At 41.6% G+C, this 14,634-nt stretch overlaps 1 protein-coding gene across 4 annotated transcripts in view; it reads right to left on the minus strand.

Annotated features, from left to right (window-relative positions):
* AIDA (axin interactor, dorsalization associated) overlaps positions 1-14,586 on the minus strand; it is a 39,943-nt gene extending 25,357 nt beyond the window's left edge. For 3 of the 4 annotated variants that reach the window (XR_005526441.1, XR_005526440.1, XM_039222244.1), the window contains exons 1-2: positions 14,318-14,582; positions 6,517-6,586 (exon numbers count right to left, since the gene is read on the minus strand). Coding sequence is in view for 2 of the 4 variants with exons in the window: in XM_039222244.1 (XP_039078175.1) it covers positions 6,517-6,586; positions 14,318-14,427 (180 nt within the window). In the remaining 2 variants the exon portion in view is untranslated. Of the gene's footprint in view, positions 1-6,516; positions 6,587-14,317 lie in introns of all 4 variants that reach the window. The other variant, XM_039222246.1, reaches the window with a different exon arrangement.
* Positions 14,587-14,634: the final 48 nt, after the last annotated feature.

A 14,634-nucleotide genomic window follows, 5' to 3' on the forward strand; every position in this document is an offset into this window, starting at 1 on the left:
GGCTGGGGTGGAAAAGGGAAAAGACTAAAGGTCATAGCAATCGAGTTACCTCAGTTGTCCAGGTAAATGGTCATCAGAACAAGAACGTGAATGACTAGGGTGGTAATGACAATGAGAAGACCCACAGAAGAAACACCTACAAGAGCGGACAGCTGAATTATGCCTGTTGACATTTTTAAGTCCTTCCTAAAAAAGGCATTTATTTTGTTTTCATTAGGAATAAATCCAGACCGTGGAAGTCAAGTATTTTCATACAATATGTGTACTGCCTTCAGAATGAAATACTGTTGGGGGAAAAAATGATATGTTTTTCTACATGTACTGATCACTTGCAAAAATTTAGCAAATTTGATTTTGTGGTTTTCTCTTTGGTCACTTTCTTTCTAAGATAAATGAGGAGCAAAGAGGTATAATGAGTATTGTGCTGGCCCCTGGCACTTAGGCTAGTGGGCTCTGTGCAATGATCTTAGCAACAATAATGAGCTGGTAGAGCGACTCGAACCACTACTAGGCGAGATAGGACCCTTGGCCAAGGAACAAGGAACACTATTTAACTGTCTCCACAATCTTTAAACCTTCCTTTTAATCCCACTAGCTCAGTTTAGAAAGTACCCAATTTTATTCTGAAATTTTACATTTAAAGTAAATATAGTAACTGCAAAAGGACTCCAGATAACTCATAGATTTATTCTCTCAAATAGCTACTGCATATGAACCAGCAAAAGTTTTTTCTACATAAAATATTAATATCCCCAAATAAATGTTCAAACATAACATTCAACTGACAAAACTAGTAGGTGATTTTAAAATATATATATACATATACACATATATGCATATATATAAGAAAATAAGATAGTAATGGCTAACAGCTATTGAATACTCACACAACAGTAACACATCCAACAAAGCCATATACTTATTTTAATTTGGTCATATGCTTAGGTTCTATTAAAAATGCTTTTTATTTTTGTAATGTTTTTTATTTATTTCTAGGAGAGAGAGAGACAGTGTGAGCAGGGGAGGGTCAGAGAGAGAGGGAGTCACAGACTGAAACAGGCTCCAGGCTCTGAGCTGGCAGCATAGAGCCCGACGCGGGGCTCGAACCCAGAACCGCAAGATCACGACCCAAGCGAAAGTCGGACGCTTCACCGACTAAGCCACCCAGGCGCCCCTATTTTTTATTTTTTTTTAAATGTTTTATTTATTTCTAGGAGAGAGAGAGACATCGTGAGCAGGGGAGGGTCAGAGAGAGAGGGAGTCACAGACTCTGAAATAGGCTCCAGGCTCTGAGCTGGCAGTCAGCACAGAGCCCGATGTGGGGCTCGAACCCACGAACCGCGAGATCATGATCTAAGCGAAAGTCAGACGCTTAACCAACTAAGCCACCCAGGCACCCCTAAAAATACTTTTTAAAAAGGATTTTGTAGTAAGCGAGATGTATCAACAAGCAAGTCTTTAAAAATATTAGTTGACTCCCTTTCTCTATTGTAAAATCCATCTGAATTGAGGAAGTTAACATTTAAGGTAAAATGCTGTTTAACAACTATGATCCCACTAATAACTTACTTTAAATTTAAACATTTCTTCAAGTTAAGCAGAAGCAGTGGCTTTGTACACAGAACCTACTGAGCTATGGCAAAATACCAATGAGCATTATTCATAACTACTTTAAGGGACCACACCCAACATCAGTATTAAAAAGGGAGCGAAACACTATCATTTTCAGCTGCAGCAATGACTTTTAAAACATGTAACGTTTACTGATGTCAAAATCAAGTGCTTGCTACTGTAACTGTTTCAGCTTTCTTAGAAACAAATGGTTAGGAAAAATGATTAGGCGGCACAAGGTCACTTGTGTCCAAGCAGAAATACTATTAATTAATGTACATTAAGACTAAGCACTGAAGGTAAATGAAGAACTACTTTTGGAAAGATTTAAATTATTAGCACCTCGTTCAAATTAACTGCTCATACCTAATATGGTATAGCAATGGAAAATGTTCTCATTTTCAGAACATTGGCTATTTTATTCGGTCATTGGTAGGGAAATTAACAACTCTAAAAGAACTGTTAAGGAAAAGATGGACTAAAAATAGACAAAGAGCTACATTTTAATTTTGTGAAAATGGTAACTTATATAAGGAAAACAAAGTTTACAAAATGCATAAAAAGTAACAGTCTCAATCCAGATATAACTTTTTATTTAAACAGCCAGTCAGCTACTCTCTAGGTGCAGGGGGGGGAGGCAGGGGTGGGAGACAGAGGGGAAAGCAGGAAGTCAGTGGAAAGGGGGGAACCTATAAAATATAAAACAAGTATATAGCACTGGAATTCTCATTACCACCAAATTTGATTCAAAACAGGGAAAACCTTTCTAAGCATCATGAGACAGGATGTTCTCCTCCGTCCAGAAACTTACACAAGAACATCTACTACACAAAGTAGGGAATTTAACAGAACGAAAGTTTTTGGCAGCTATTCTTTGGCTACTAAACTCAGTTGTTATAATGACAAAACTATGGAGAATTGAAATGAAAGCTAAGTCAACTAATCACGAGGGAGGATCAAATAAGAATCACAAACCTTATTTTCCACCAGATATCGTTGAGAATATTGTAATAGCAAATCCATAGGAAGATTTTTTTTTAATCATCCATTAATAAAGTTTAAAGGGATCAGTGGTTCTGCTTTAGAGTTTAGATTTAAAATAAATATTGTGGGGGCGCCTGGGTGGCTCAGTCAGTTAAGTGTCCAATGTAAGCTCAGGTCATGATCTCACAGTTCGTGAGTCTGAGCCCTGCATCGGGCTCTCTGCTGACGGCACGGAGTCTGCTTCGGATTCTGTGTCACCTGTCTCTGCCCATCCTGTACTCATTCTCTCTCTCCCTCAAAATAAAAAAACTTAAAAGAAATAAAATATTGTGAAGATATTTTCTCAAAAATTTGATTTCTCAGGGCACCTGGGTAGCTCAGTCAGTTAAGTGTCCGACTTCGGCTCAGGTCATGATTTCGCAGTCTAGTCTATGGGTTTGAGCCCCACGTCAGGCTCTGTGCTGACAGCTCAGAGCCTGGAGCCTGCTTCGGATTCTGTGTCTCCCTCTTTCTCTGTCTCTTCCCTATTCTTTCTCTCTCTCTCAAAAATAATAAACATTGAAAATTTTTTTTAAAAATTAGGATCTCTCTGATCTTAATTATATATGAAATAATATCAACAACCTAAGATCCAACAAAGCATTTACTGATCAAATATTTTTCAAAGCTTATTATGAGATAGTAAAAAGCTTCATAAAGAAATGTTGCTTTTTAAAAACTAATCTTTCAAAATCCAGGGTTAGCATAATTCTAAGATTTGTCACTGCTAGAAAAATACTGAGAATAGTAAAAGCATAAATGATATAATTCAAAAAAGAAAACACGAAGAACAATTCTGCTTAGACTAACATGACGTATATACTCTGCATTTTTCTCTTTTGAGGCAAACACAATGGGGTTTCTTCTCCTTTGGTCTAAGTGCCAGGCATGGCATTCAATTCATTTTGCACACCTAAAGGTTGGTTTCGAAATCTCCGGTAACATGTTCTTGGGAACACTAGACCCAGTGAGGTGTTCTATAGAGGGAGGAAGGGGCCTCCCAAAAGCAAACAACTTGAGAAACACTCCATTACCCAAAGCCTTTAAAACTCCAACACACACATTAGCATATTAAAAGCCCTGACAAGTCACAAACTCTCTGTTCAAGTAACATCTATTAATTTTTTAGAGCTAGTCAGTGTTCCCCAGATCGTGTCTGGAAAAGCTTGGTTTCCTAATCGTTACCTTGGAGCTTCTAACTCTTTCCTTCCGTGACATTCGAAGATAAGATGGCATATATGTCACTGTGAGGGTTTTGGTCCACTGTGAATGTTTCACCCGTACTTTTAAAGAAAATTACATTTGTAAATGCATATGACTTGCCCTATGCTCCTAATGCAGTACAGAGTGATTCAAGGGCCCACGCTCTCTCTGGAGTCCTAACCCGAAGCCACAAATGCCTCCTAGGCAGATATTATAAATAACAAGTACCTTAGACATCAAGCCTCCAGAAGAGGAGGAGGTAAGGAAACTTCAAAGGCAGAAGCCATTAGAAGATTTAGGGGCTTCTTTTCAGATCATTTAGGGTTATCTAATCCCTCATTTCATACTTAAGGAAATTAAGGCCCAGGGATGGGAGCTGGAATTCAAGACCAAAGTCTTCCAACTCAAGGCCTCAGGCTTTTCCTCAAGGTCATGCTGCCTCCCAGGCCTTAGGGAGCATATATCTGTGGGTCTGCGGAAATTGGAAAAGACAGCATTGGGGGCTACTGAGGAACAGCTATAAATTAAAGAATAAAGAACATAATCAAACATCAGCTCAGCCTTAAGGAAAATTAAGAAAAAGGTTATTTTTTTGAATTAGTCTAATTACTGCTGTATGACAAAGCTCATTTCTTGACGGCATTTAAAAAATAATTTGCTTTGTTTCAGGTCAACTCATTTTATATCTGAGGTCACCTCGCTCACAGGTCCTAGATCTAAGCAACAGGTGTTGGAGACACAGCATGTGCGTAGCTCACGGCACACAGGTGATTCCAGTGCAGGAATCATTAAATTTTCACAAAAATTCCCTCAGCTTTCATTTGTGCCCCTATTTGTAACACACTTTGTCAGCTGCTAATTTAAACACTCAGATCTTCGAGATTCTGTTTCAAAATTAAGGTGTTTTGTCTCTAGGTTTTGTGCTGCCAGCTAATCATTCCTAGAGTTCGCAAATCTTACAGGAGTAGTAAAGCACATAAATAGTCTTTGTTCCTTTCCTCAAGCAAACCCATCGTTTCCTCTGGTAATCATTCTGCTGGACTCAAATACTCAGTTTCCTTCATCTACTGCATATGTTAACAACCGTAAAGGAAAAAAGAAAAACCACATCTGTAAATTGTAGTACTGTGTTTTCCTTTTTAAATAAATTTTTTAAAAAAGCACATTAGAGGGGCGCCTGGGTGGCTTAGTCGGTTAAGCGTCCGACTTTCGCTTGGGTCATGATCTCGCGGTTCGTGGGTTCGAGCCCCGCGTCGGGCTCTGTGCTGACTGCCAGCTCAGAGCCTGGAGCCTGTTTCAGTCTGTGACTCCCTCTCTCTCTGACCCTCCCCTGCTCACGCTGTCTCTCTCTCTCTCTCCTAAAAAAAAAAAAAAAAAAAAAAAAAAAAGCACATTAGATAATGTAGCTCCTAAATATTTAAAAAATGCAAATGTACGAACTCGTGTAAGAAACATAGTTAACCCTCATCTTTGGGGTTTTTTTCCGTTCAAACTCCTATAAACAAGAGTCAAATGAATGTACGCAAAAGGACTGAGATAAATTTGCTCAGGCTTAGTTAAAACTCGTGCAAAAACCACTCCCACCCTTTGTACAAAAAAAAGTACAAAAAAAGGATTAATAAAAACAAATTAAGTCACTGTAGTTTTTTTTTTTTACATCTTTTCTTAAGATAGGAGGCAAAAACTGACACAGTAATTTTTTTCATTATCTACAAGATTAAAATTTGACTTTAACAGTAGATACTCTGAGCCAGGAAAAAATAGGAATCATTTCTTCCCTTCTCACTCTTTTTAAAAAAAATTTTTTTTAATGTTTACTTATTTTTGTGAGAGAGAGAGAGACAGAGAGACAGAGAGAGAGAGAGACAGAGCATGAGCCGAAGAGAGGCAGAGGGAGGAAGGGAGGGAGGGAGAGAGAGAAAGAGAGAGAGAGATACAAAATTGGAAGCAGGCTCTAGGCTCTGAGCTGTCAGCACAGAGCCTGATGGAGGCTCGAACCCACAAATTGTGAGATCATGACCTGACAAGAAGTCAGACACTCCTCCAGCTGAGCCACCCAGGCACCCCTCTTCTCACTCTCTTAAAGTAAAGCTTCTGAAAGTATCCTGTTTTTTACAACGTAACAATCCAGGGAATCAACTTGTCACATTAAAATTTTAATTCAAGGAGAAAGAGCACCATGGGAACATTTTGCAACCTTATGCAGTTATTTGGCTGATGGACTTTTATGCCAAATTTTTGACTTGAACTAATATTTTTCAACGGCGGCTTTTGGGGAAGGCTTTTTTGTTGTTTTTGTTTTTGTTTTTTGGCTTTGTGTTTGAGAGGATGGAAGAAGGAGTTAGGAAAATTCAGGGTTAATTAAGTATTGAAGTTGGATGTAACTACTCCCAAACAAAATTCAGTCTCTGGAATCTACCCCTCTCACAACCAGAGTGTAGCCCATCTCCACTAAAGCTAAAGTCTTAAATGGCCTTGAGTGTAGAAATTCATCAAGTGAGAAAGTCACAAAGTAGTAAATCAAGTGTTATCTCTCAGTGATCATTTCATGTTCCCGAAAGCAAACTCAGTGCCATTCTTTGTACTTAAGTATAGCAGTTTCTTTTGTTTGTTTGGCTTAATGGATTTGAAAGACAGAATCCTTTTCATTTGGTATATGCGGAGATTATTTTATGGTACCTTTTGTTCTTCTGTGAATTCAGAATTATTGTGTTGAGCTTGGGCCTCTTTTTGTAGATGTCTTGCTAATCTGTAAGAAGAAAAATAAATATTCTTTAGAATTGAACGAAAGCAAACTATCTCAAGTGCAACAAGGTGAAATCATTTAAATCTTTTAAAAAAGACAATGGGGCACCTGGGTGGCTCAGTTGGTTAAGCCTCCCGCTCTGGCTCTGGCTCTGGCTCTGGCCATGATCTCACAGTTCATGAGTTCAAGCCCCATGTTGGGGTCTGTGCTGACAGCTCAGAGCCTGAAGCCTGCTTCAGATTCTGTGTCTCCCTCTCTCTCTGTCCTTCCCCAGCTCGCTCGCTCTCTCTCTCTCTCTCTCTCTCTCTCTCACACACACACACACACTCTCTCTCTCTCTCTCTCTCTCTCTCTCTCTCAAAAATAAACAAACATTAAAAATAAATTAAAAAATAAAAAATAAAAAACAGACAATGGGGGTTCTTGGGTGGCTCAGCCAGTTAAGCATCTGACTTCTCTCTGCTCAGGTCCTGACCTGGCGGTTTGTGAGCTCGACCCCGGTCGGGCTCTCTGCTCTTGGCACTGAGCCAGCTTCAGGTCCTCTGTCCCTCTCTGTACCTCCCCACCCTCTTTGTGCTGTCTCTCTCAAAATAAATACACTTAAAAAATTTAAAAAACAGACAATGAAGTACAATAATGATTTGCTGTGTTTTCAAAGTATAAACCTACATTATCTTTAGAATCAAACTCTGGACATAATGACAATGATAATGAGATATAATATTTTTCATACCATTTCTCTGGGACAAATCTCAGCTCTAGGTAATAAAAACCAAATCTTAGAGCTGGAAGGAATCTCAAATGGCATCTAATCCAACTTTCTTCAGTAGTATGTCTGAATTTCTTCTATAACAGGCCGATAAGCAGTTGTCTAGATTTTGCTTTACACACTCAAGTGAGCACCAATCACAGTACCAACCAGACACGCTTCATCAGCCTATCAGTAGTCTGCTGAGATGAGTCCAAGTGACAGCCATGACAAAATGACAGCAGTCATTATACTTTTCAAAACATTTTTTCATGAAAAAGAAAATCCTGCACCAATCAGACATGAAAATCATTGTTTGCCCGATTATCATTCTTAAGAAAAGCAGGTGAGCCAAGGACGGATCTGTGTCACTAGTCCAAATTCAACAGCAAGGATCCCAAGCTCTTTCTGAGACCACAAGGGCTGACTGACGGACTCTCACAACTACACAATAAAAAGACAAATAGCTCAATTTAAAAGGATTTGGACATTTTTCCAAAAAAGATCTAAAACGGGTCAATAAGCCAGTAAACAGCCTGCCGTCAGTCATCGGGGAAATACAAATCAAAAGCACCATGGGATACCACCTCACACCCACTAGGACGGGTATAATTTCTAAAAAGAGAAGAAAAATAATGCTGTTGGCAAGGGTCTGGAAAATCTGGAACCTTCGTGCAGTGCTGGTAGGAATGTAAAATGATGCAGTCACTGTGGAAAACAGTTTGGCAGCTCCTCAAAAGTTAAACATAGAGTTACCATACATCCCCCAGCAATTTCAAAATTCTAGGTATAGTGCAAGAACTGAAAACACGCTCACACAAAAAGACCTGTGCGTGAATGTTCACAGCGGCAACATTATGCACGATAGCCTAAACTGGAAACACTCGAAATGCCCATCAACTGCAGAATGGATGAACAAAAAGTGGTGCATCCATTCAAAGAAGTGGGATTTGGCCGCAAAGAGGAATGAAGACTGATACATGCTACAGCATGAACCTCAAAAACATCACGTGAAACGAAAGATGCCAGATGCGAAAAAAAAAAAAATCACACAATCACTTACACAAAATGCCCAGAATGGATAGATCCACAGAGACAGAAAGCAGATCTGGGGCTGCCAGGGGCTGGGGTAAGGAGGGACTTGGGAGTGACTGACACCAGATATGGCGTTTGAAATATTCTCAAATGAGATAGTGGTGATGGGTGCCGAGCACCATGAATGTACTAGAACCACCAAATTGTACAAGTTTACAGTGGGGAAATTTTATGTGATATTTAGCTCAGATTTAAAAATCTTTCGATTTAAAGAATCAAAAGGATTCTTTGGTGAAACATTTTGTCACTGGCCAAAGAAATTAAAACTATAATTCTCAAGCATGGTATACTATTCTGCGTGGGGGTGGAAGCAGGATGCAAAGGGTGGCACGTGTTAGATTTCCTACCAAACCAATTGCAAGAGAGTCCACTGAATTCCAAAAAAAAGTCTTAGATGGCTTTAGATGAGTTTTATTCTACGTAATCACGCATGTCCTTAAAGACCAGGTGTCAGGTTCATTATATTTGATGGTCTCTATCCAGTCTATGAAAGGTATGCATCTTATCATAAACTATGAAACTCCGACATACAATTATTGACATTTGGCAGGAATCACTCCACTATTATATTTCATCAAACTTGTTTCCATCCATTTATTTTACCTCAAAGGTGGAAACCCCATATTTTCCTATGATGCCATTCACAGACCAACTCGTGGTGGATTCTATACAAGAGAAAGTACAAACAGAAAGAGACATTGCCAACATCCTTGTCCTTGTTCCGCACTTAGTTTCTAACTCTTGCTGGACCACCCCTTATATGAAGTTCTCTTTTAGGGCTCATAGTCTCTATTTAACAATGTCAAAACATCCCCAAACTCAGGGAAGTTCTAGCGTGGCACAATTTCTTTATTTGAATAGTTCTCATATAATACGCTAATAGTGATTGTTAAGCCAGGCAAGGTCATTGTCAGAAGAAAGGGGGTAGCTCTAAACTCCCGCTAAAATGCTAATAGTCAGTGAACAAGACTGTTCAAGACAATTAAATTCAAACAGAATCCTGCTTTTAAAAATTAGGCAACAGAATGGGAGGAAATATTTGTAAATCATATATCTGATAGAGGACCTATATCTAGAACATATAAAGAACCCTTATAAACTCAATAGGTAGAGATGCTCAGTCAGTTGAACATACGACTCTTTATTTCGGCTCAGGCCATGACCTCATAGTTCACAAGAAGCAAACTAAAAAGTACACTACACGCCTACCAGAATGGCTGTAATAGAAAACAGGCCATCAACACCATCAATGAAGAGAAACGGTAACTGATACACTGCTGGTAGAAACATAAAACTGTACAGCCAGTCCACACAATATGGCAGTTTCCTTCATAAAATTCACATAAACTTCTATCACCTAGGAATTCCACTCTTTGGTGGCCACCCAAAAAGAATGAAAATATAGGAGCACAAGAAGAGTTACCTGTGAATGTTCACAACAGCATTACTGATAATGGTCAGAGAGTGGAAACAACTCAAATGTCCTTTATCTAGTGAGTGGACACACAAAGGTGGTAGATGGAGACAACGTAACACTACTTGGCAGTAAAAAGGAACAAAGTACTGCCATATGCCACACCATGGGTGGCCTCAAATCCATTATGCCAAATGAAAGAAGCCATGTACCAAAGATCACACTCTATATGATTCCGTTTACATGAAACGTCCAGAAAAGACAAATCCTTACAGACTCTAGGTCAGAGGTCGCCTGAGGCTGGAGCAGGAATATGGAGTGATTACGAATGGACACAAAGGATCTTTGTCAAGTGATGGAAATGTTATAAAATTTCATTGTAGTGATGGTTGTACAACTTTGTATCAATTTACTAAAAATTCGCTGGACTGTGTGTAAAATGAATGAATTTCGTGGTATAAATGTTATACTATATTTAAAAGCGTTTTTGAAGACCTGTGCAAATAATTAATTTTCTAAATCCATGTATGATTGCACTATTTCAAGTTAAACTGAGATGTGATTCCATCCACTGAGGGAAAATCCACATGCTTTATTTAGATATCAGACGCGAGCAGCTAAAAGAGTTGAAAGAATTGACATTCTATTAGGAAAGGTGAGAAACCTCTCAAATATTCTTCTCTCAGAATAATCTCATCTTACAAGCATGCCTATAGGTAAAACAAAAAACAAAACAAAAAAAACCACTGTTCTCAGGAGTTTAAAATATACACACATAAACAAGCGAATGAAAGAAATCTCACAACAATCCACGACAGAAACTAGCGCTTCTCAAACTATCTGTAGTGAAGGACTAGTTTCTTTCCCCATTCTGTTCTACGCTAACACTGTAATAAAAACTATCATGAAGATGTCAAACTGCTATAGTTTCTAAATCCTTTTTAAAATTTTTTTGAAGTTTATTTATTTATTTTCGAGACGGAGAGAGTGAACAGGGGAGGGGCAGAGAGAGAGGGAGAGAGTAAATCCCAATCAGGCTTCACACTGTCAGCACAGAGCCCGACGTGGGACTCAAACACACAAACCACAAACCGTGAGATCATGACCTGAGCAAAACCAAGAGTCAGACGCTTAACTGACTGAGCCGCCCAGGCGCTCCTAAAGTTTCTAAATCTTAAATTTCAATTCCTTGATCTCCTTACTGTAGACCAGCACCCATCCGCAGGCCCACTTTGAGTGGCACGGATGTAAGGCACAGTAAAGATGATTAACAGCAGGTGTTACTCAGTCTTCAAACTCATTCATTTAACAAGTATTTATTGGGCAACAGGTGCTAGATTAACACCTCAGCGTAGATCCTGTGAAATATCGGATTCTGAGCAAGAGAGTCCATACCATTCTACCATAAGTTAGGGGTCGCTGTATCCCCAGATTGCCGAGAGAGCCGGCCTGCTTCACGGAATTGCTTTTATTTGGCCATGTATGGTTTGGCTAGCAATTCTAGTTTTGACATAATTCGTGTACATCTCCCAACAATACTTTAGTATCAACGTGGTGCTCCCACAGCATACTTCTGAATCCATTCATTAAAGGAATACAATATAGAATATCCAAATAAACAATTATTTAATAATAGCCTAGCATCACTTAAACACTATACGGCAGAGATCAAGACAACTGCTCCAACTCTGCCTTCCCAGAGTTTCTAGCCAAGAGGGGAGACACCATAAACCAAACAAACATGTAAATACATTGTATTTTAGATGGTGAGATGTACTATGGAAAAACATTAAACTGGGGGCGGGGGGCGGTCAGGATATGGGAGACTGAGGTCTAGAGGGTGTGGGGATGGGGAACAGGCTTTCCAATGAGAACAGAGTCGCCAGACAGGGCCTGAGAAGATAGCACCTGAACAAAGACCTGAGGGAGGTGACCAAGCGCCCCAAGCAGATAATGAAAGAAGAATGTTCCAGAAAAAGTACAAAAGCCCGAAGGCAGAAGCATGCTCCTGAGAACAGCATGCACTGTGCACACTCTCCATTCTTCTGTAATAGCAAGACCCAGTTACTCTAGAATCCTCCATTAGACTCCCCATGCTTTGAGGGTGGGAATCCAATTGAATTCATCTTTGTATCCCCAGCTCTCACTTGTTGAGTGATGAAATTGCTTGAGTTATTGTATTCCTACATTGTGATGGTGCAGACATGTTTATTCCCTCCCTACGTTCCTCCTCCCATAAATTTCGCTGTTACACGACTATCAAGTCCTTGCTGCCTACCGAATTAGAAAAATGCCAATCATCCTACACTCTTCCTTCTTCACTCTCAATATGCTGGCCATTCTTTTTTTTTTTTTTTTTTTTACATGATTTAGTGACCCCTAAATGGTCGTCTTCTCTGTAGCCTTTCCTCCCAGATAACTGAAATAAAAAAAGACAATTCGCCTTCACTTTTGAATGTACTAATTGTAAATTCAACCTCATTTTTTATGTAGCCTCTATGTTTACAAAAGTTAAGGCAATCATCACTCCTTCTATTTCTATCACTTGAGAACTATTCTGAACCATTAAGTTCAAAGCTTAGTACTGAGGTCCAACAATAGATTTCCATGTGGCTATTATTCTCATTGAGATGTTTCTAGAAATTCCAGCTAAACAGCTTGCATACTCAATTTTCCTTTGTGATTTCAATTGGACATGGTATTCTTCACTTTCCATTGTGAAGTCTGCTGCTGGGTCGCGCCACATCACAAGTGAAGGCAGCTTTACATTTCAGGGCATGCAATTTCCGTGAACAGGCAGAATGAGCACACGCAGGTGCTCACTAACTGGCTACGGTACAGTAAGATACGTGCTCTGGTAATCAGCTCATTACACAAAGCATTTTAAATAAAATGTCTTAAGCACTATGTAGTAGAGCAGGTGGGACTTAGTAAAACAAAAACAAAACACCAAAATCCAAAAAAAAAAAAAACCAAACCCCCAAAAAACCACCAAACCAAAAAACCCAGATTTCAGCGGTTTGGTTTTGTGACTCCCCCCGCCACCCATTAATCTGTTTAACCTGAGCTTCAGTTTCCTGGTTTTGTAAAACGAGAGTAATGTTCTCACTAAGTAGTTGCGAGAGCAAGTGAAGTGCAGATGCAAAACAAATGCCCAAATGCCGGTGTTGACGATTACAGGGCCACACCGCCCAGAGCAGGTTTTCAGGGCTTTTTGAAGCTACAAGTCTGTGCCATGGGGGGGGAAAGCATTTGCACATTTAAATGATCTTAATGGTCAGGTAAAAACAAGTAACTATTGTGGAGAAAGGAAAAAGAATTTAAAGTTTCCCAGTCCCAATCCTGTATTCTTTCCAGGAGACACGGGGATGGGGATGGGGGTCGGGGGTGAGATTTTACACACGGTTTCATCCTCGGTAACACCTCAAACAAGAACTTGCTCTTGACCAAGGAGTAATTTAATGGCAACGGTTTGCAAACAATACCGTTTTGGCAGGCGTTTCTTATTTTCGGTAAAAGGTGCAAGAAATATGCAAGATTTTATATACACGTAAATCTTGTCTTTTAGTTAAAAAAAAAAAAAAAACACCCCTGAAGCTTTTTGGGGGGAAACCAGAAAGGGAAAGAAATCGGACTTCGGGTCAAAGATCAAAGAGTCTGGTACTCACGAAGTAGTACAGCAGACGCAGGACGAGGAGGAGGGACGCGAGGAGGGAGCGGTGGCTCCCGTGCGGGGTCTATTAATTCACTTTTCTCTCCTCGGTTCACATCCTGCGCGGACTCCACCCAAAGCGACCGAGCGAGGGGGTGGGTGGGACTCACACAGCCCAGCGAATAACAGCCCCAGAAACCGAAACGGAATCGAGGTGAATTGTGAAAACACGGCTCACCAGAAAGAGGGGTGGGGACGGGGCGCGAGAGGGGACCCTTCCCTCGGCTGGTGAGGCACCCCCTGTCCTCGCTGCCTCCCGGGGGCGCCCCCTCCCCTCGATCGCCTCCAGTTCCCTCCCCCGGTCCGACACATGGGAGGAGGAAGGCACTGCACCGAGCAAGGCCACTCGTCCCCGGAACGTGGGCGGAGAACACACAAGCCTCCCCGAGCGATTCTGAGAGAGAGATCGAGGGGCAGCCACCTGGGAGAGGCGGGGGAAAGGAGGAAAGGAACCCGACCGCGGAGCGGGGGACGGGGACGAGAAGAGGTAGGCTGCTAGGGCGGGCGCCCCAGGAAAGAGGGGCTACCTGTTGAATGGAACCGGCCCCGCGGCGGCGGAGGGGGAGAGGAGCGAGCAAGCCCAGCGAGCGGACCGCCGGCTCCGGGGCAGCCCGCGGGAGCCAGGGCGATCCCAGCCCCAGTGCCTGCGGGGCCCCACCCTGGGAAGCCCTGGCCGCAGATACGGAGATGAGAGACACCGACAGAAGAAAGGGGGAGGCGGCCGACTGGAGCCGGGCTGGCCAGCTCTTGCGGTTAGTCACTCACATCTGATACTCGTCTATCGCCTCCACCAGCTGGCCCCAAGAGTCGAAGTCGGCGCCCCTCCTAAAACTGGCGCCCCAGCGCTGCAGCAGACTCCGGGTCACCTCCGACATGGCCGGTGCCCACCCCGTCCCCTCCCGCCCCTTCCCCAAAGAGGCCGGGCTCTAGGGCGCCATCCTCCCCGGGCCTGGCCCCGACATTAACAGGGCCAGATGGAACCGCTACGGCCACCACCGCCACCCGCCGAGGAGCCGCCCAAGCCCATTTGCCGCCACAGCCAAACTTTGCGGCTCCGAAGCGGCCGCCCCGCCGAGGCTCCG

The sequence above is a fragment of the Hyaena hyaena genome, unplaced genomic scaffold, assembly GCF_003009895.1.
Source record: "Hyaena hyaena isolate Hyena2069 unplaced genomic scaffold, ASM300989v1 scaffold_1086, whole genome shotgun sequence".
NCBI classification, from domain to species: domain Eukaryota; kingdom Metazoa; phylum Chordata; class Mammalia; order Carnivora; family Hyaenidae; genus Hyaena; species Hyaena hyaena.